Genomic DNA, 22,309 nt, shown 5'->3' on the forward strand with positions numbered 1-22,309 from the left:
TATTCCATAACTATCAATTCCATAACTATCTATTCCATAACTATCAATTCCATAACTATCTATTCCATAACTATCTATTCCATAACTATCTATTCCATAACTATCTATTCCATAACTATCTATTCCATAACTATCTATTCCATAACTATCAATTCCATAACTATCTATTCCATAACTATCTATTCCATAACTATCAATTCCATAACTATCTATTCCATAACTATCAATTCCATAACTATCTATTCCATAACTATCTATTCCATAACTATCTATTCCATAACTATCAATTCCATAACTATCTATTCCATAACTATCAATTCCATAACTATCTATTCCATAACTATCTATTCCATAACTATCTATTCCATAACTATCAATTCCATAACTATCTATTCCATAACTATCAATTCCATAACTATCTATTCCATAACTATCTATTCCATAACTATCTATTCCATAACTATCAATTCCATAACTATCTATTCCATAACTATCAATTCCATAACTATCTATTCCATAACTATCAATTCCATAACTATCTATTCCATAACTATCTATTCCATAACTATCTATTCCATAACTATCTATTCCATAACTATCAATTCCATAACTATCTATTCCATAACTATCTATTCCATAACTATCTATTCCATAACTATCAATTCCATAACTATCTATTCCATAACTATCAATTCCATAACTATCTATTCCATAACTATCTATTCCATAACTATCTATTCCTTAACTATCTATTCCATAACTATCTATTCCATAACTATCTATTCCATAACTATCTATTCCATAACTATCAATTCCATAACTATCTATTCCATAACTATCTATTCCATAACTATCAATTCCATAACTATCTATTCCATAACTATCAATTCCATAACTATCTATTCCATAACTATCTATTCCATAACTATCTATTCCTTAACTATCTATTCCATAACTAGCTAAGTTATTTACATTCATTGAAGGTCAGTTATGTGCAGTGGATGTATTTTGGACCCAATGGTGATTCAAGCTACTGTGTTCATTATCAGTTCTTTCATATTTTATAATTACACAGAATTCAGTAGACATGCAATGCAATTTGAACGACCAGGCTGGTGCTGATTTATCGCAGTTTAGCGTCTCCAGATCTTAACTTGACTGTCCATGTCTCATCTCTTCATTTGACTGTCCATGTCTCATCTCTTCATTTAACTGTCCATGTCTCATCTCTTCATTTGACTGTGTGTGTCTCATCTCTTCATTTAACTGTCCATGTCTCATCTCTTCATTTGACTGTCCATGTCTCATCTCTTCATTTGACTGTCCATGTCTCATCTCTTCATTTGACTGTCCATGTCTCATCTCTTCATTTGACTGACCATGTCTCATCTCTTCATTTGACTGTACATGTCTCATCTCTTCATTTGACTGTCCATGTCTCATCTCTTCATTTGACTGTCCATGTCTCATCTCTTCATTTGACTGTCCATGTCTCATCTCTTCATTTGACTGACCATGTCTCATCTCTTCATTTGACTGTCCATGTCTCATCTCTTCATTTGACTGTCCATGTCTCATCTCTTCATGTGACTGTGTGTGTCTCATCTCTTCATTTGACTGTGTGTGTCTCATCTCTTCATTTGACTGTGTGTGTCTCATCTCTTCATTTGACTGTCCATGTCTCATCTCTTCATTTGACTGTGTGTGTCTCATCTCTTCATTTGACTGTGTGTGTCTCATCTCTTCATTTGACTGTGTGTGTCTCATCTCTTCATTTGACTGTCCATGTCTCATCTCTTCATTTGACTGTCCATGTCTCATCTCTTCATTTGACTGTGTGTGTCTCATCTCATTTGACTGTCCATGTCTCATCTCTTCATTTGACTGACCATGTCTCATCTCTTCATTTGACTGTCCATGTCTCATCTCTTCATTTGACTGTACATGTCTCATCTCTTCATTTGACTGTCCATGTCTCATCTCTTCATTTGACTGACCATGTCTCATCTCTTCATTTGACTGTCCATGTCTCATCTCTTCATTTGACTGTACATGTCTCATCTCTTCATTTGACTGTCCATGTCTCATCTCTTCATTTGACTGTACATGTCTCATCTCTTCATTTGACTGTATGTGTCTCATCTCTTCATTTGACTGTCCATGTCTCATCTCTTCATTTGACTGTCCATGTCTCATCTCTTCATTTGACTGTGTGTGTCTCATCTCTTCATTTGACTGTCCATGTCTCATCTCTTCATTTGACTGTGTGTGTCTCATCTCTTCATTTGACTGTGTGTGTCTCATCTCTTCATTTGACTGTCCATGTCTCATCTCTTCATTTGACTGTGTGTGTCTCATCTCTTCATTTGACTGTCCATGTCTCATCTCTTAATTTGACTGTACATGTCTCATCTCTTCATTTGACTGTGTGTGTCTCATCTCTTCATTTGACTGTGTGTGTCTCATCTCTTCATTTGACTGTGTGTGTCTCATCTCTTCATTTGACTGTCCATGTCTCATCTCTTCATTTGACTGTGTGTGTCTCATCTCATTTGACTGTCCATGTCTCATCTCTTCATTTGACTGTCCATGTCTCATCTCTTCATTTGACTGTCCATGTCTCATCTCTTCATGTGACTGTACATGTCTCATCTCTTCATGTGACTGTCCATGTCTCATCTCTTCATTTTACTGTGTGTCTCATCTCTTCATTTGACTGTCCATGTCTCATCTCTTCATGTGACTGTCCATGTCTCATCTCTTCATTTGACTGTGTGTGTCTCATCTCTTAATTTGACTGTCCATGTCTCATCTCTTCATGTGACTGTCCATGTCTCATCTCTTCATTTGACTGTGTGTGTCTCATCTCTTCATTTAACTGTCCATGTCTCATCTCTTCATTTGACTGTACATGTCTCATCTGTTCATGTGACTGTCCATGTCTCATCTCTTCATGTGACTGTACATGTCTCATCTCTTCATTTGACTGTGTGTGTCTCATCTCTTCATTTGACTGTCCATGTCTCATCTCTTCATTTGACTGTGTGTGTCTCATCTCTTCATTTAACTGTCCATGTCTCATCTCTTCATTTAACTGTCCATGTCTCATCTCTTCATTTGACTGTGTGTGTCTCATCTCTTCATTTAACTGTCCATGTCTCATCTCTTCATTTGACTGTACTTGTCTCATCTCTTCATTTAACTGTCCATGTCTCATCTCTTCATTTGACTGTACATGTCTCATCTCTTCATTTGACTGTACATGTCTCATCTCTTCATTTGACTGTGTGTGTCTCATCTCTTCATTTAACTGTCCATGTCTCATCTCTTCATTTGACTGTGTGTGTCTCATCTCTTCATTTAACTGTCCATGTCTCATCTCTTCATTTGACTGTGTGTGTCTCATCTCTTCATTTAACTGTCCATGTCTCATCTCTTCATTTGACTGTGTGTCTCATCTCTTCATTTGACTGTACATGTCTCATCTCTTCATTTAACTGTCCATGTCTCATCTCTTCATTTAACTGTCCATGTCTCATCTCTTCATTTGACTGTGTGTCTCATCTCTTCATTTGACTGTACATGTCTCATCTCTTCATTTAACTGTACATGTCTCATCTCTTCATTTAACTGTCCATGTCTCATTTCATTTGACTGTATGTGTCTCATCTCTTCATTTGACTGTGTGTGTCTCATCTCTTCATTTGACTGTCCATGTCTCATCTCTTCATTTGACTGTACATGTCTCATCTCTTCATGTGACTGTCCATGTCTCATCTCTTCATTTAACTGTCCATGTCTCATCTCTTCATTTGACTGTACATGTCTCATCTCTTCATTTGACTGTACATGTCTCATCTCTTCATTTGACTGTGTGTGTCTCATCTCTTCATTTAACTGTCCATGTCTCATCTCTTCATTTGACTGTGTGTGTCTCATCTCTTCATTTAACTGTCCATGTCTCATCTCTTCATTTGACTGTGTGTGTCTCATCTCTTCATTTAACTGTCCATGTCTCATCTCTTCATTTGACTGTGTGTCTCATCTCTTCATTTGACTGTACATGTCTCATCTCTTCATTTAACTGTCCATGTCTCATCTCTTCATTTAACTGTCCATGTCTCATCTCTTCATTTGACTGTGTGTCTCATCTCTTCATTTGACTGTCCATGTCTCATCTCTTCATTTAACTGTCCATGTCTCATCTCTTCATTTAACTGTCCATGTCTCATTTCATTTGACTGTATGTGTCTCATCTCTTCATTTAACTGTCCATGTCTCATCTCTTCATTTGACTGTACATGTCTCATCTCTTCATTTAACTGTCCATGTCTCATCTCTTCATTTGACTGTACATGTCTCATCTCTTCATTTGACAGTATGTGTCTCATCTCTTCATTTGACTGTACATGTCTCATCTCTTCATTTAACTGTCCATGTCTCATCTCTTCATGTGACTGTCCATGTCTCATCTCTTCATTTGACTGTCCATGTCTCATCTCTTCATTTAACTGTCCATGTCTCATCTCTTCATTTGACTGTGTGTGTCTCATCTCTTCATTTGACTGTGTGTGTCTCATCTCTTCATTTAACTGTCCATGTCTCATCTCTTCATTTGACTGTGTGTGTGTCTCGTCTCTTCATTTAACTGTCCATGTCTCATCTCTTCATTTGACTGTACATGTCTCATCTCTTCATTTAACTGTCCATGTCTCATCTCTTCATTTAACTGTCCATGTCTCATCTCTTCATGTGACTGTCCATGTCTCATCTCTTCATTTGACTGTCCATGTCTCATCTCTTCATTTCGCTACACTCGCATTTAACATCTGCTAACCATGTGTATGTGACAAATAAAATTTGATTTGATTTGATTTACATGTCTCATCTCTTCATTTGACTGTACATGTCTCATCTCTTCATTTGACTGTGTGTGTCTCATCTCTTCATTTAACTGTCCATGTCTCATCTCTTCATTTAACTGTCCATGTCTCATCTCTTCATTTGACTGTCCATGTCTCATCTCTTCATTTGACTGTCCATGTCTCATCTCTTCATTTAACTGTCCATGTCTCATCTCTTCATTTGACTGTCCATGTCTCATCTCTTCATTTGACTGTCCATGTCTCATCTCTTCATTTGACTGTGTTTGTCTCATCTCTTCATTTGACTGTCCATGTCTCATCTCATTTGACTGTATGTGTCACATCTCTTCATTTGACTGTGTGTGTCTCATCTCTTCATTTGACTGTCCATGTCTCATCTCATTTGACTGACCATGTCTCATCTCTTCATTTGACTCTCCATGTCTCATCTCTTCATTTGACTGTCCATGTCTCATCTCTTCATTTGACTGTGTGTGTCTCATCTCTTCATTTGACTGTCCATGTCTCATCTCTTCATTTGACTGTGTGTGTCTCATCTCTTCATTTGACTGTCCATGTCTCATCTCTTCATTTGACTGTCCATGTCTCATCTCATTTGACTGTATGTGTCTCATCTCTTCATTTGACTGTCCATGTCTCATCTCTTCATTTGACTGTGTTTGTCTCATCTCTTCATTTGACTGTCCATGTCTCATCTCTTCATTTGACTGTCCATGTCTCATCTCATTTGACTGTATGTGTCTCATCTCTTCATTTGACTGTCCATGTCTCATCTCTTCATTTGACTGTGTTTGTCTCATCTCTTCATGTGACTGTACATGTCTCATCTCTTCATTTGACTGTCCATGTCTCATCTCATTTGACTGTATGTGTCACATCTCTTCATTTGACTGTGTGTGTCTCATCTCTTCATTTGACTGTCCATGTCTCATCTCACTTGACTGTATGTGTCTCATCTCTTCATTTGACTGTCCATGTCTCATCTCTTCATTTGACTGGCCATGTCTCATCTCTTCATTTGACTGTGTGTATCTCATCTCTTCATTTAACTGTCCATGTCTCATCTCTTCATTTAACTGTCCATGTCTCATCTCTTCATTTGACTGTACATGTCTCATCTCTTCATTTGACTGTGTGTGTCTCATCTCTTCATTTGACTGTGTGTGTCTCATCTCTTCATTTGACTGTGTGTGTCTCATCTCTTCATTTGACTGTGTGTGTCTCATCTCTTCATTTGACTGTCCATGTCTCATCTCATTTGACTGTCCATGTCTCATCTCTTCATTTGACTGTGTGTGTCTCATCTCTTCATTTGACTGTACATGTCTCATCTCTTCATTTGACTGTGTGTGTCTCATCTCTTCATTTGACTGTGTGTGTCTCATCTCTTCATTTGACTGTGTGTGTCTCATCTCTTCATTTGACTGTGTGTGTCTCATCTCTTCATTTGACTGTGTGTGTCTCATCTCTTCATTTGACTGTGTGTGTCTCATCTCTTCATTTGACTGTGTGTGTCTCATCTCTTCATTTGACTGTGTGTGTCTCATCTCTTCATTTGACTGTCCATGTCTCATCTCTTCATTTGACTGTCCATGTCTCATCTCTTCATTTGACTGTCCATGTCTCATCTCATTTGACTGTACATGTCTCATCTCTTCATTTGACTGTGTGTGTCTCATCTCTTCATTTGACTGTCCATGTCTCATCTCTTCATTTGACTGTACATGTCTCATCTCTTCATTTGACTGTCCATGTCTCATCTCTTCATTTGACTGTCCATGTCTCATCTCATTTGACTGTATGTGTCTCATCTCTTCATGTGACTGTCCATGTCTCATCTCTTCATTTGACTGTGTGCGTCTCATCTCTTCATGTGACTGTACATGTCTCATCTCTTCATTTAACTGTCCATGTCTCATCTCTTCATTTGACTGTCCATGTCTCATCTCATTTGACTGTGTGTCTCATCTCTTCATTTGACTGTGTGTGTCTCATCTCTTCATTTGACTGTCCATGTCTCATCTCTTCATTTGACTGTGTGTGTCTCATCTCATTTGACTGTATGTGTCTCATCTCATTTGACTGTCCATGTCTCATCTCTTCATTTGATTGTCCATGTCTCATCTCTTCATTTGACTGTGTGTGTCTCATCTCATTTGACTGTATGTGTCTCATCTCATTTGACTGTCCATGTCTCATCTCTTCATTTGACTGTCCATGTCTCATCTCTTCATTTGACTGTGTGTGGCTCATCTCATTTGACTGTCCATGTCTCATCTCTTCATTTGACTGTCCATGTCTCATCTCATTTGACTGTCCATGTCTCATCTCTTCATTTAACTGTCCATGTCTCATCTCGTCATTTGACTGTCCATGTCTCATCTCATTTGACTGTATATGTAGATGTTTTCTTATAGCTTACCCGTTAGTTTCATAGATAAAGCTGGAACCATGGTAAACGTTCCCAAAGTCACAACGGACTAAACGATGCCCACATGATGCCCACATGATGCCCACACACATGGTTTTCTATAGCGTTCATCTCTATGGCCCCACTATCCTTTTGGCTCACAGCAACAATTCAATTCCTCCACCAATATTCCTCTTCTTACTAAAAGGCTTTTGGTTGTAGGGCACCTGTCGACTAATTAATTAAGGCTCTCAGAAGAAATGAGGGTCTGAGCATTAGGCAAACTCCCTGCACTAATAATAAGAGTAGAGCTATAACACACACACACAGCCACACCAGCACCATTAGATCTCTCCCTCTCTCTTGTTTTAATCAGTCAATTGCTATATTTCTACTTCCTCTCCATGAATCATCCCGGCTCCCAGTTTGCTGGGCTCTTATGGAGTAAATTACACACTGGAGTTCTGTGTGCCAATTCAAGTAAGTGAATTTCCCCCAACAGGCCAATATAACTGTCAACACAGAGCAGCTCCAACCAGCTCTCTCTCTCTCTCTGTCTCTCTCTCCCTCTCCCTCTCTATCCCTCTCTCTCTATCCCTCTCTATCCCTCTCCCTCTTCCCCTCTCTCGCTCTCTTCCTCATCCCCTCTCTCTCTCTCTCTTCCTCATCCCCTACCTCGTCTCCTTTCTAACACCTTTCTATTTTCCCCACTCTCTCATAGTTCCCTCTTCCTGTAACTCAGTCTCCCTCTTTCTCCCTCCCCACCTCTCTGCCCCTCTCTCTCTCTCTTCCCCATCTCTCTCTCTCTCTTTCTCCCTCCCTCTCCCTCTTCCCTCTCCCCCATCAACCCTCCTCCTATACCCTATCCCCTCCTCCCCTCTCCCCATCACCTCTCCCCTCTCCCCCTCTTCCCTCTCCCCATCTCCCATCACCCATCACCTCTTCCCTCTCCCCGTCTCCCCCACCCATCTCCCATCACCTCTCCCAATCTCCCATTACCTCTTCCCGCTCCCTGTCTCCCATGTCCCATCACCTCTTCCCTCTCCCCATCTCCCAATCACCCATCACCTCTTCCCTCTCCCCGTCTCCCCTCTCCCCCTCTCCCATCTCCCATCACCTCTTCCCTCTCCTCATCTCCCCATCTCCCATCACCTCTCCTCATCTCCCATCACCTCTTCCTTCTCCCCTTATCACATCTCCCATCACCTCTCCCCTCTCCCTATCTCCCATCACCTCTCCCCTTATCACTTCTCCCCATCTCCCATCACCTCTCCCCTTCTCCCATCACCTCTCCCCTCTCCCTATCTCCCATCACCTCTCCCCTTATCACTTCTCCCCATCTCCCATCACCTCTCCCCTTCTCCCATCACCTCTCCCCTCTCCCTATCTCCCATCACCTCTCCCCTTATCACTTCTCCCCATCTCCCATCACCTCTCCCCATCTCCCATCACCTCTCCCTCTCCCCTCCCCCTCTCCCTCTCCCCATCTCCCATCACCTCTCCCCTCTCCCCCACTTCCATCACCTCTCCTCTCCCCGTCTCCCATCACCTCTCCCCTCTCCCCATCTCCCATCACCTCTCCCCATCTCCCATCACCTCTCCCCTCTCCCCATCTCCCATCACCTCCCCTCTTCCCATCTCCCATCACCTCTCCCCTCTCCCCATCTCCCATCACCTCTCCCCTCTCCCCATCTCCCATCTCCCATCACCTCTCCCTCTCCCCATCTCCCATCACCTCTCCCTTATCACCTCTCCCCTCTCCCCATCTCCCATCACCTCTCCCCATCTCCCATCTCCCATCACCCATCACCTCTCCCCTTATCACCTCTCCCCTCTCCCCATCTCCCATCACCTCTCCCCTCTCCCCATCTCCCATCACCTCTCCCCTTATCACATCTCCCATCACCTCTCCCCTTATCACCTCTCCCCATCTCCCATCACCTCTCCCCATCTCCCATCACCTCTCCCCTCTCCCCATCTCCCATCACCTCTCCCCTTATCACCTCTCCCCTCTCCCCATCTCCCATCACCTCTCCCCTTGTCACATCTCCCATCACCTCTCCCCTTATCACCTCTCCCCTCTCCCCATCTCCCATCACCTCTCCCCTTATCACATCTCCCATCACCTCTACCCTTATCACCTCTCCCCTCTCCCCATCTCCCATCACCTCTCCCCTCTCCCCATCTCCCATCACCTCTCCCCTTATCACCTCTCCCCTCTCCCATCACCTCTCCCCTCTCCCCATCTCCCATCACCTCTCCCCTCTTCCCATCTCCCATCACCTCTCCCTTCTCCCCATCTCCCATCACCTCTCCCCATCTCCCATCCCCTCTTCCCTCTCCCCATCTCCCATCACCTCTTCCCTCTCCCCTCTCCCTCTCCCCATCTCCCATCACCTCTCCCCTTATCACCTCTCCCCATCTCCCATCACCTCTCCCCTTATCACATCTCCCATCACCTCTCCCCTCTCCCTATCTCCCATCACCTCTCCCCTTATCACTTCTCCCCATCTCCCATCACCTCTCCCCTTCTCCCATCACCTCTCCCCTCTCCCTATCTCCCATCACCTCTCCCCTTATCACTTCTCCCCATCTCCCATCACCTCTCCCCATCTCCCATCACCTCTCCCCTCTCCCCTCTCCCCCTCTCACCTCTCCCCATCTCCCATCACCTCTCCCCACTTCCATCACCTCTCCCCTCTCCCCGTCTCCCATCACCTCTCCCCTCTCCCCATCTCCCATCACCTCTCCCCTCTCCCCATCTCCCATCACCTCTCCCCTCTCCCCATCTCCCATCACCTCTCCCCTCTTCCCATCTCCCATCACCTCTCCCCTCTCCCCATCTCCCATCACCTCTCCCCTCTCCCCATCTCCCATCTCCCATCACCTCTCCCCTCTCCCCATTTCCCATCACCTCTCCCCTTATCACCTCTCCCCTCTCCCCATCTCCCATCACCTCTCCCCATCTCCCATCTCCCATCACCCATCACCTCTCCCCTTATCACCTCTCCCCTCTCCCCATCTCCCATCACCTCTCCCCTTATCACATCTCCCATCACCTCTCCCCTTATCACCTCTCCCCATCTCCCCATCTCCCATCACCTCTCCTCTCTCCCCATCTCCCATCACCTCTCCCCTTATCACATCTCCCATCACCTCTCCCCTTATCACCTCTCCCCATCTCCCATCACCTCTCCCCATCTCCCATCACCTCTCCCCTCTTCCCATCTCCCATCACCTCTCCCCTTATCACCTCTCCCCTCTCCCCATCTCCCATCACCTCTCCCCTTATCACATCTCCCATCACCTCTCCCCTCTCCCCATCTCCCATCACCTCTCCCCTCTCCCCATCTCCCATCACCTCTCCCCTCTCCCCATCTCCTCTCCCCTTATCACCTCTCCCCTCTCCCCATCTCCCATCACCTCTTCCCTTATCACATCTCCCATCACCTCTCCCCTTATCACCTCTCCCCTCTCCCCATCTCCCATCACCTCTCCCCATCTCCCATCACCTCTCCCCTCTCCCCATCTCCCATCACCTCTCCCCTTATCACCTCTCCCCTCTCCCCATCTCCCATCACCTCTCCCCTTATCACATCTCCGATCACCTCTCCCCTTATCACCTCTCCCCATCTCCCCATCTCCCATCACCTCTCCTCTCTCCCCATCTCCCATCACCTCTCCCCTTATCACATCTCCCATCACCTCTCCCCTTATCACCTCTCCCCATCTCCCATCACCTCTCCCCATCTCCCATCACCTCTCCCCTCTCCCCATCTCCCATCACCTCTCCCCTTATCACCTCTCCCCTCTCGCCATCTCCCATCACCTCTCCCCTTATCACATCTCCCATCACCTCTCCCCTTATCACCTCTCCCCTCTCCCCATCTCCCATCACCTCTCCCCTTATCACCTCTCCCCTCTCCCCATCTCCCATCACCTCTCCCCTCTCCCCATCTCCCATCACCTCTCCCCTTATCACCTCTCCCCTCTCCCCATCTCCCATCACCTCTCCCCTTATCACATCTCCCATCACCTCTCCCCTTATCACCTCTCCCCTCTCCCCATCTCCCATCACCTCTCCCCTTATCACCTCTCCCCTCTCCCCATCTCCCATCACCTCTCCCCTCTCCCCATCTCCCATCACCTCTCCCCTTATCACCTCTCCCCTCTCCCCATCTCCCATCACCTCTCCCCTCTCCCCATCTCCCATCACCTCTCCCCTCTTCCCATCTCCCATCACCTCTCCCCTCTCCCCATCTCCCATCACCTCTCCCCTCTCCCCATCTCCCATCACCTCTCCCCTCTCCCCATCTCCTCTCCCCTTATCACCTCTCCCCTCTCCCCATCTCCCATCACCTCTCCCAATCTCCCATCTCCCATCACCCATCACCTCTCCCCTTATCACCTCTCCCATCACCTCTCCCCTTATCACCTCTCCCCATCTCCCCATCTCCCATCACCTCTCCCCTCTCCCCATCTCCCATCACCTCTCCCCTTATCACATCTCCCATCACCTCTCCCCTTATCACCTCTCCCCATCTCCCATCACCTCTCCCCATCTCCCATCACCTCTCCCCTTATCACCTCTCCCCTCTCCCCATCTCCCATCACCTCTCCCCTCTCCCCATATCACCTCTCCCCTCTCCCCATCTCCCATCACCTCTCCCCTCTCCCCATCTCCCATCACTTCTCCCCACCTCCCATCACCTCTCCCCCCTTCCCATCTCCCATCACCTCTCCCCTCTCCCCATCTCCCATCACCTCTCCCCTCATCTCCCATCACCTCTCCCCTCTCCCCATCTCCCATCCCTCTCCCCTCTCCCCCTCTCACCATCTCCCCCTCTCACCTCTCCCCATCTCCCATCACCTCTCCCCTCTCCCCATCTCCCATCACCTCTCCCCTCTCCCCATCTCCCATCACCACTCCCCTCTCCCCTTCTCCCCTCCCCCCTCGTCCCTCTCCCCTCTCCCCATCTCCCATCACCTCTCCCCTCTCCCCGTCTCCACTCTCCCCCTCGTCCCTCTCCCATCTCCCAATCTCCCATCACCTCTCCCCTCTTCCCATCTCCCATCACCTCTCCCCTCTCCCCATCTCCCATCACCTCTCCCCTCTCCCCGTCTACCCTCACCCCCTCTTCCCTCTCCCCTCTCCCCATCTCCCATCACTTCTCCCCATCTCCCATCACCTCTCCCCTCTTCCCATCTCCCATCACCTCTCCCCTCTCCCCCTCTCACCTCTCCCGATCTCCCATCACCTCTCCCCATCTCCCATCACCTCTCCCCTCTCCCCATCTCCCATCACCTCTCCCCTCTCCCCGTCTCCCCTCTCCCCTCTCCCCATCTCCCATCACCTCTCCCCTTCTCCCCTATTCCCTCTCCCCTCTCCCCATCTCCCATCACCTCTCCCCGTCTCCCCTCTCCCCTCTCAATCTCCCATCACCTCTCCCCTCTTCCCATCTCCCATCACCTCTCCCCATCTCCCATCACCTCTCCCCTCTCCCCGTCTACCCTCACCCCCTCTTCCCTCTCCCCATCTCCCATCACCTCTCCCCTCTCCCCACTTCCCATCTCCCATCACCTCTCCCCTCTCCCCATCTCCCATCACCTCTCCCCTCTCCCCATCTCCCATCACCTCTCCCCTCTCCCCATCTCCCATCACATCTCCCATCACCTCTCCCCTTATCACCTCTCCCCTCTCCCCATCTCCCATCACCTCTCCCCATCTCCCATCTCCCATCACCCATCACCTCTCCCCTTATCACCTCTCCCCATCTCCCATCACCTCTCCCCTTATCACATCTCCCATCACCTCTCCCCTTATCACCTCTCCCCATCTCCCATCACCTCTCCCCATCTCCCCATCTCCCATCACCTCTCCCCATCTCCCATCTCCCATCACCTCTCCCCTTATCACCTCTCCCCTCTCCCTATCTCCCATCACCTCTCCCCATCTCCCATCACCTCTCCTCTCTCCCCATCTCCCATCACCTCTCCCCATCTCCCATCACCCATCACCTCTGCCCATCTCCCCTCTCCACTCTCCCCCTCTTCTCTCTCCCCTCTCCTCATCTCCCTTCACCTCTTCCCTCTCCCCATCTCCCATCACCTCTCCACATCTCCCATCTCCCATCACCTCTCCCCTCTCCCCCTCTTCCCTCTCCCCATCTCCCATCACCTCTCCCCATCTCCCATCACCCATCACCTATTCCCTCTCCCCGTCTCCCCTCTCCCCCTCTCCCCCGTCTCCCCTCTCCCCATCTCCCATCACCTCTCCCCTCTCCCCTCTTCCCATCTCCCATCACCTCTCCCCATCTCCCATCACCTCTCCCCTCTCCCCATCTCCCATCACCTGTCCCCTCTCCCCATCTCCCATCACCTGTCCCCTCTCCCCATCTCCCATCACCTGTCCCCTCTCCCCGTCTCCGCTCTCCCCCTCTTCCCTCTCCCCTCTCCCATCTCCCCATCTCCCATCACTTCTCCCCACCTCCCATCACCTCTCCCCACTTCCCATCTCCCATCACCTCTCCCCACTTCCCATCTCCCATCACCTCTTCCCTCTCCCCTCTCCCCCTCTCCCCGTCTCCCCTCTCCCCATCTCCCATCACCTCTCCCTTCTCCCCTCTTCCCATCTCCCATCACCTCTCCCCATCTCCCATCACCTCTCCCCTCTCCCCATCTCCCATCACCTCTCCCCTCTCCCCATCTCCCATCACCTCTCCCCTCTCCCCATCTCCCATCACCTCTCCCCTCTCCCTGTCTCCCCTCTCCCCCTCTTCCCTCTCCCATCTCCCCATCTCCCATCACTTCTCCCCATCACCTCTCCCCTCATCTCCCATCACCTCTCCCCATCTCCCATCCACTCTCCCCTCTCCCCCTCTCACCATCTCCCCCTCTCACCTCTCCCCATCTCCCATCACCTCTCCCCTCTCCCCTCCCCCTCTCACCTCTCCCCATCTCCCATCACCTCTCCCCTCTCCCCATCTCCCATCACCTCTCCCCATCTCCCATCACCTCTCCCCATCTCCCATCACCTCTCCCCTCTCCCCTTCTCCCCTCCCCCCTCGTCCCTCTCCCCTCTCCCCATCTCCCATCACCTCTCCGCTCTCCCCATCTCCCATCACCTCTCCCCTCTCCCTGTCTCCCCTCTCCCCTCTTCCCTCTCCCATCTCCCCATCTCCCATCACTTCTCCCCATCACCTCTCCCCTCATCTCCCATCACCTCTCCCCTCTCCCCATCTCCCATCCACTCTCCCCTCTCCCCCTCTCACCATCTCCCCCTCTCACCTCTCCCCATCTCCCATCACCTCTCCCCTCTCCCCTCTCCCCCTCTCACCTCTCCCCATCTCCCATCACCTCTCCCCTCTCCCCATCTCCCATCACCTCTCCCCTCTCCCCATCTCCCATCACCTCTCCCCATCTCCCATCACCTCTCCCCTCTCCCCTTCTCCCCTCCCCCTCGTCCCTCTCCCCTCTCCCCCTCTCCCCTCTCCCCATCTCCCATCACCTCTCCCCTCTCCCCGTCTCCCCTCTCCCCCTCGTCCCTCTCCCATCTCCCAATCTCCCATCACCTCTCCCCTCTTCCCATCTCCCATCACCTCTCCCCTCTCCCCATCTCCCATCACCTCTCCCCTCTCCCCGTCTACCCTCACCCCCTCTTCCCTCTCCCCTCTCCCCATCTCCCATCACTTCTCCCCATCTCCCATCACCTCTCCCCTCTTCCCATCTCCCATCACCTCTCCCCTCTCCCCATCTCCCATCACCTCTCCCCTCTCCCCATCTCCCATCACCTCTCCCCTCTCCCCGTCTCCCCTCTCCCCATCTCTCATCACCTCTCCCCACTTCCCATCTCCCATCACCTCTCCCCTCTCCCCATCTCCCAGCACCTCTCCCCTCTCCCCATCTCCCATCACCTCTCCCCTCTCCCCATCTCCCATCACCTCTCCCCTCTCCCCATCTCCCATCCCCTCTCCCCCTCTCACCATCTCCCCCTCTCACCTCTCCCCATCTCCCATCACCTCTCCCCATCTCCCATCACCTCTCCCCATCTCCCATCACCTCTCCCCTCTCACCATCTCCCCCTCTCACCTCTCCCCATCTCCCATCACCTCTCCCCTCCCCTCTCCCCTCTCACCTCTCCCCATCTCCCATCACCTCTCCCCTCTCCCCATCTCCCATCACCTCTCCCCTCTCCCCATCTCCCATCACCTCTCCCCTCTCCCCGTCTCCCCTCTCCCCCTCTTCCCTCTCCCCTCCCCCATCTCCCATCACCTCTCCCCTCTCCCCATCTCCCATCACCTCTCCCCTCTCCCCTTCTCCCCTCTCCCCTCGTCCCTCTCCCCCTCGTCCCTCTCCCCTCTCCCCATCTCCCATCACCTCTCCCCTCTCCCCCTCTTCCCTCTCCCATCTCCCATCACTTCTCCCCATCTCCCATCACCTCTCCCCTCTTCCCATCTCCCATCACCTCTCCCCTCTCCCCATCTCCCATCACCTCTCCCCTCTCCCCGTCTACCCTCACCCCCTCTTCCCTCTCCCCATCTCCCATCACCTCTCCTCTCTCCCCGTCTACCCTCACCCCCTCTTCCCTCTCCCCATCTCCCATCACCTCTCCCCATCACCCCCTTTTCCCTTTATTTTATTTCACTTTATTTATTAACTTTTATTTATTCAGAGGAACCTAATTGAGACCATTGTCTCATTTAAAATGGTCACCCTGAGGACAACAATTACATCAAGACAGCAAAAAATACATTACTTATTTAACAACAGAGTTTTAAACTGCCCTATCGGTCACGCCCTGACCTTAGAGAGACTTTTTATGTCTCTATTTGGTTTGGTCAGGGTGTGATTTGGGTGGGCATTCTATGTTCTTTATTTCTATGTTTTGTGTTTCTATGTTTGGCCGGGTATGGTTCTCAATCAGGGACAGCTGTCTATCGTTGTCTCTGATTGGGAATCATACTTAGGCAGCCTGTTTTGCCACCTTAGGTGAAATAAAGAATTCCAAGCACCAGCCTCCTTTTGAGGCTTCCAGTCTGTTATTCGAATTCAATCAGCATGACAGAGTGATCTCCAGCCTTGTCCTCGTCAACACTCACACCTGTGTTAACGAGAGAATCACTGACATGATGTCAGCTGGTCCTTTTGTGGCAGGGCTGAAATGCAGTGGAATTTTTGGGGGGGCAAAGAGGGACTATGCAATTAATTGCAATTCATCTGATCACTCTTCATAACATTCTGGAGTATATGCAAATTAGCCATCATACAAACTGAAGCAGCAGACTTTGTGAAAATTAATATTTGTGTCATTCTCAACTTTTGGCCACGACTGTACAATCTGCTTCCTGCTGTTTATGAAGAGACATGATCTATTGTAAAAAATCTACTTTAAATCTTAGCTTTGAACTTGCTCATTGGTATGTTTTTTAAGCACTAGATCTTTATCAAATCAAACGGACAGATATTTACAGGTGGGAACCCGCTCAATGAGAGAACCATCCAAAGAGAGAACCATCCAATGAGACAACCATCCAATGAGACAACCATCCAATGAGAGAACCATCCAATGAGACAACCATCCAATGAGACAACCATCCAATGAGACAACCATCCAATGAGACAACCATCCAATGAGACAACCATCCAATGAGAGAACCATCCAATGAGACAACCATCCAATGAGAGAACCATCCAATGAGACAACCATCCAATGAGAGAACCATCCAATGAGACAACCATCCAATGAGACAACCATCCAATGAGAGAACCATCCAATGAGACAACCATCCAATGAGACAACCATCCAATGAGAGAACCATCCAATGAGACAACCATCCAATGAGAGAACCATCCAATGAGAGAACCATCCAATGAGAGAACCATCCAATGAGAGAACCATCCAATGAGACAACCATCCAATGAGAACAACCATCCAATGAGAGAACCATCCAATGAGAGAACCATCCAATGAGAGAACCATCCAATGAGACAACCATCCAATGAAACAACCATCCAATGAGAGAACCATCCAACCATCCAATGAGACAACCATCCAATGAGACAACCATCCAATGAGAGAACCACCAATGAGAGAACCAATGAGACAACCATCCAATGAGAAACCATCCAATGAGACAACCATCCAATGAAACAAATGAGAGAACCATCCAATGACAACCATCCAATGAGAACCATCCAATGAGACCATCCACCAACCATCCAATGAGAGAACCATCCAATGAGAGAACCATCCAATGAGACAACCATCCAATGAGAGAACCATCTAATGAGAGAACCATCCAATGAGAGGACCATCCAATGAGAGAACCATCCAATGAGACAACCATCCAATGAGACAACCATCCAATGAGAGAACCATCCAATGAGACAGAGAACCATCAATGAGACCCATCCAATGAGAGAACCATGAGAGAACCAAATGAGACAACCATCCAATGAGACAACCATCCAATGAGAGAACCATCCAATGAGACAACCATCCAATGAGAGAACCATCCAATGAGAGAACCATCCAATGAGACAACCATCCAATGAGAGAACCATCCAATGAGAGGACCATCCAATGAGACAACCATCCAATGAGAGAACCATCCAATGAGAGAACCATCCAATGAGACAACCATCCAATGAGAGGACCATCCAATGAGACAACCATCCAATGAGAGAACCATCCAATGAGAGAACCATCCAATGAGACAACCATCCAATGAGTGAATATGTAGCCATCAGACATTTTTCTGCCAATTTGATTAACAACATATATTTAGTTTTTCTCGTGTTAAGTACAAGTTTTAAATCAACAAGGGCTTTCTGTAATGTAACAAACATCTGATTGCAGCCCTAACATCTTGGTCAATAGTTGTTACAATGGCAAATAGAAGACATGTCGTCTGCATACAGCCGATACCATTATCCCCTATTTACCACCTCATGCTCATCTCAAAGTTTCCTGTCTGTTCTCTAATATACTCTAGTGTGTGTGTGTGTGTGTGTGTGTGTGTGTGTGTGTGTGTGTGTGTGTGTGTGTGTGTGTGTGTGTGTGTGTGTGTGTACTGGATGTTCCCACTCATACATTCAGAACCTTATGTTTGCGGAGCGATCGATAACCTAGAGAGGAATATAAATCAGCTTCATACAGCGCTACTTTATTCAGTAACCTCAGTGTTCTATAGTTCCCACTCCTACGGAGTGGCCTAGATCTACACAACACAGTCTAGAGCGGCCTAGATCTACACAGCACAGTCTAGAGCGGCCTAGATCTACACAACACAGTCTAGAGCGGCCTAGATCTACACAGCACAGTCTAGAGCGGCCTAGATCTACACAGCACAGTCTAGAGCGGCCTAGATCTACACAGCACAGTCTAGAGCGGCCTAGATCTACACAGCACAGTCTAGAGCGGCCTAGATCTACACAACACAGTCTAGAGCGGCCTAGATCTACACAGCACAGTCTAGAGCGGCCTAGATCTACACAGCACAGTCTAGAGCGGCCTAGATCTACACAGCACAGTCTAGAGCGGCCTAGATCTACACAGCACAGTCTAGAGCGGCCTAGATCTACACAGCACAGTCTAGAGCGGCCTAGATCTACACAGCACAATCTAGAGCGGCCTAGATCTACACAGCACAGTCTAGAGCGGCCTAGATCTACACAGCACAGTCTAGATCTAGATCTACAGCACAGTCTAGAGCGGCCTAGATCTACACAGCACAGTCTAGAGATCTACACAGGTCTAGAGCGGCCTAGATCTACACAGCACAGTCTAGATCTACAGCACAGTCTAGAGCCTAGATCTACACAGCACAGTCTAGAGCGGCCTAGATCTACACAGCACAGTCTAGAGCGGCCTAGATCTACACAGCACAGTCTAGAGCGGCCTAGATCTACACAGCACAGTCTAGAGCGGCCTAGATCTACACAGCACAGTCTAGAGCAGCACAGACATCTACACAGCACAGTCTAGAGCGGCCTAGATCTACACAGCACAGTCTAGAGCGGCCTAGATCTACACAGCACAGTCTAGAGCGGCCTAGATCTACACAGCACAGTCTACACAGCACAGCACAGTCTAGAGCGGCCTAGATCTACACAGCACAGTCTAGAGCGGCCTAGATCTACACAGCACAGTCTAGAGCGGCCTAGATCTACACAGCACAGTCTAGAGCGGCCTAGATCTACACAGCACAGTCTAGAGCGGCCTAGATCTACACAGCACAGTCTAGAGCGGCCTAGATCTACACAGCACAGTCTAGAGCGGCCTAGATCTAGCTAGAGCGGCCTAGATCTACAGTCTAGAGCCCTAGATCTACACAGCACAGTCTAGAGCGGCCTAGATCTACACAGCACAGTCTAGAGCGGCCTAGATCTACACAGCACAGTCTAGAGCGGCCTAGATCTACACAGCACAGTCTAGAGCGGCCTAGATCTACACAGCACAGTCTAGAGCGGCCTAGATCTACACAGCACAGTCTAGAGCGGCCTAGATCTACACAGCACAGTAGATCTACACAGCACAGTCTAGAGCGGCCTAGATCTACACAGCACAGTCTAGTCTAGAGCGGCCTAGATCTACACAGCACAGCTACAGATCTACACAGCACAGTCTAGAGCGGCCTAGATCTACACAGCACAGTCTAGAGCGGCCTAGATCTACACAGCACAGTCTAGAGCGGCCTAGATCTACACAGCACAGTCTAGAGCGGCCTAGATCTAGCACAGTCTAGAGCAGATCTACACAGCACAGTCTAGAGCGGCCTAGATCTACACAGCACAGTCTAGAGCGGCCTAGATCTACACAGCACAGTCTAGAGCGGCCTAGATCTACACAGCACAGTCTAGAGCGGCCTAGATCTACACAGCACAGTCTAGAGCGGCCTAGATCTACACAGCACAAGAGCGGCCTCTAGTCTAGAGCGGCCTAGATCTACACAGCACAGTCTAGAGCGGCCTAGATCTACACAGCACAGTCTAGAGCGGCCTAGATCTACACAGCACAGTCTAGAGCGATCTACACAGCACAATCTAGAGCGGCCTAGATCTACACAGCACAGTCTAGAGCGGCCTAGATCTACACAGCACAGTCTATAGATCTACACAGCACAGTCTAGAGCGGCCTAGATCTACACAGCACAGTCTAGAGCGGCCTAGATCTACACAGCACAGTCTAGAGCGGCCTAGATCTACACAGCACAGTCTAGAGCGGCCTAGATCTACACAGCACAGTCTAGAGCGGCCTAGATCTACACAGCACAGTCTAGAGCGGCCTAGATCTACACAGCACAGTCTAGAGCGGCCTAGATCTACACAGCACAGTCTAGAGCGGCCTAGATCTACACAACACAGTCTAGAGCGGCCTAGATCTACACAGCACAATCTAGAGCGGCCTAGATCTACACAGCACAGTCTAGAGCGGCCTAGATCTACACAGCACTGTTTAGAGCGGCCTAGATCTACACAGCACAGTCTAGAGCGGCCTCGATCTACACAACACAGTCTAGAGCGGCCTAGATCTGACTTGTCCAGAAGGACCCATATAGATCCAAACGTGACTGCTGCAGTAGAGAGAGAGACAAATTATATAATTTATGCTACTGCTCTTTACTTTTCATTAGAGTGGCGCATGTAGCATGTTGTTGTTGTTGGCCAATCAGAAGTCATCAAAGCGGCAATAGGCTACAGTCATAGAGCCTCCTTGTGGCAAAAGTTAGGAGATATCTAATCAATGGAAGATGGAATTAAAATGATGGAATTCAAAGTTAAAGAAGAAGGACAGGCTTCAATGACCAAGAGCCAACAGGTAGGCTGTTACTTAATATTCTGAATGGAGTTGTTGTTGTTTGTAACTGTAGGATGAGAAAGTGCATGCAGCCTCAGTTAGCCCAAAACAAATGACTTTTCTACTGCTTCCCTCCCTCCTAGCTATCTAGCTAGCTTATCTAACTTGTATACTGCTTCCCTCCCTCCTAGCTATCTAGCTAGCTTATCTAACTTTTCCCAGTTTGATGCAGTCAGGAAAGATTGGATTGGAATGGTTCTGGAGATAACCAGGTCTATATGGAACGGGTCTAGTTGCCCTCGGGTCCATTCGGAACGGTTCTCTATATTGTACTAATTCATTTATGCATATCGGGTTCGGTCCAATTTTTAGGACCTGTGAAGTCCTCTACTGTGAGTGTGACTGCATCCTGATTCTCCTCACTTGCACACACCCCATTACGTATTTCAAAGCCTTGGATTGGTGTAGAGCAGCATCTATCTGTGGGTGTGTTTTGGGGTATCATACCTCCCAGGGGTCCGTGTGGGTTGCCGTTGTGGTGTAGGAGACATGGCCCAGTGGGGCTCCCGTTGCGCTCCAGACGCCCCATCTTCCCTGGCGGTGGTCCGCTGAGGTCCGGGCTGCCCCCCCGCCGCTCCCGCTCAGGACTGTCCTGCATATGGGGGCTCTCCCCACCACCGCGCTCCATCCCCCTCCAACCACCAGGGGGAGCTAATGCCAGAGGGTAAGGGCCTAGCAGAGAGGAGGAAGAGGGGGGAGAGAAAGAGAAGAGAGAGAGGGAGAGAGAGAAGGGGGAGTGAGAGAGAGAGAGAGAGAGAGAGAGAGAGAGAGAGGAGAGAGAGAGAGAGAGCGAGAGCGAGAGAGAGAGAAGGGGGAGGGAGAGAGAGAGAAGGGAGAGGGAGAGAGAGAGAGAGAGAGAGAGAGAGAGAGAGAGAGAGAGGGAGAGAGAGAGAGAGAGAGAGAGGAGAGGAGAGAGAGAGAGAGAGAGAGAGAGAGAGAGAGAGAGAGAGAGAGAGAGAGAGAGAGAGAGAGAGAGAGAGAGAGAGAGAGAGAGAGAGAGAGAGAGAGAGAGAGGGAGAGAGAGAGAGAGAGAGAGAGAGAGAGAGAGAGAGAGAGGGAGAGAGAGAGAGAGAGAGAGAGAGAGAGGGAGAGAGAGAGCGAGAGAAGGGGGAGGGAGAGAGAGAGAGAGAGAGAGAGAGAGAATTGACCAGGTTC

General features: G+C 49.0%; 1 protein-coding gene across 2 annotated transcripts in view; it reads right to left on the minus strand.

The window, feature by feature from the left end:
- Positions 1 to 22,309, minus strand: part of LOC118386428 (DNA-binding protein SATB2-like) — a 114,495-nt gene that overhangs the window by 72,818 nt on the left and 19,368 nt on the right. For both annotated transcript variants that reach the window (XM_052522869.1, XM_052522870.1), the window contains one exon: positions 21,602 to 21,826. In XM_052522869.1, the coding sequence (XP_052378829.1) occupies positions 21,602 to 21,782 (181 nt within the window). In that variant the 5' untranslated portion in view covers positions 21,783 to 21,826. The remainder of the gene's footprint in view (positions 1 to 21,601; positions 21,827 to 22,309) is intronic.

This window comes from Oncorhynchus keta, chromosome 7 (genome assembly GCF_023373465.1).
Source record: "Oncorhynchus keta strain PuntledgeMale-10-30-2019 chromosome 7, Oket_V2, whole genome shotgun sequence".
Classification (NCBI taxonomy): Eukaryota; Metazoa; Chordata; class Actinopteri; order Salmoniformes; family Salmonidae; genus Oncorhynchus; species Oncorhynchus keta.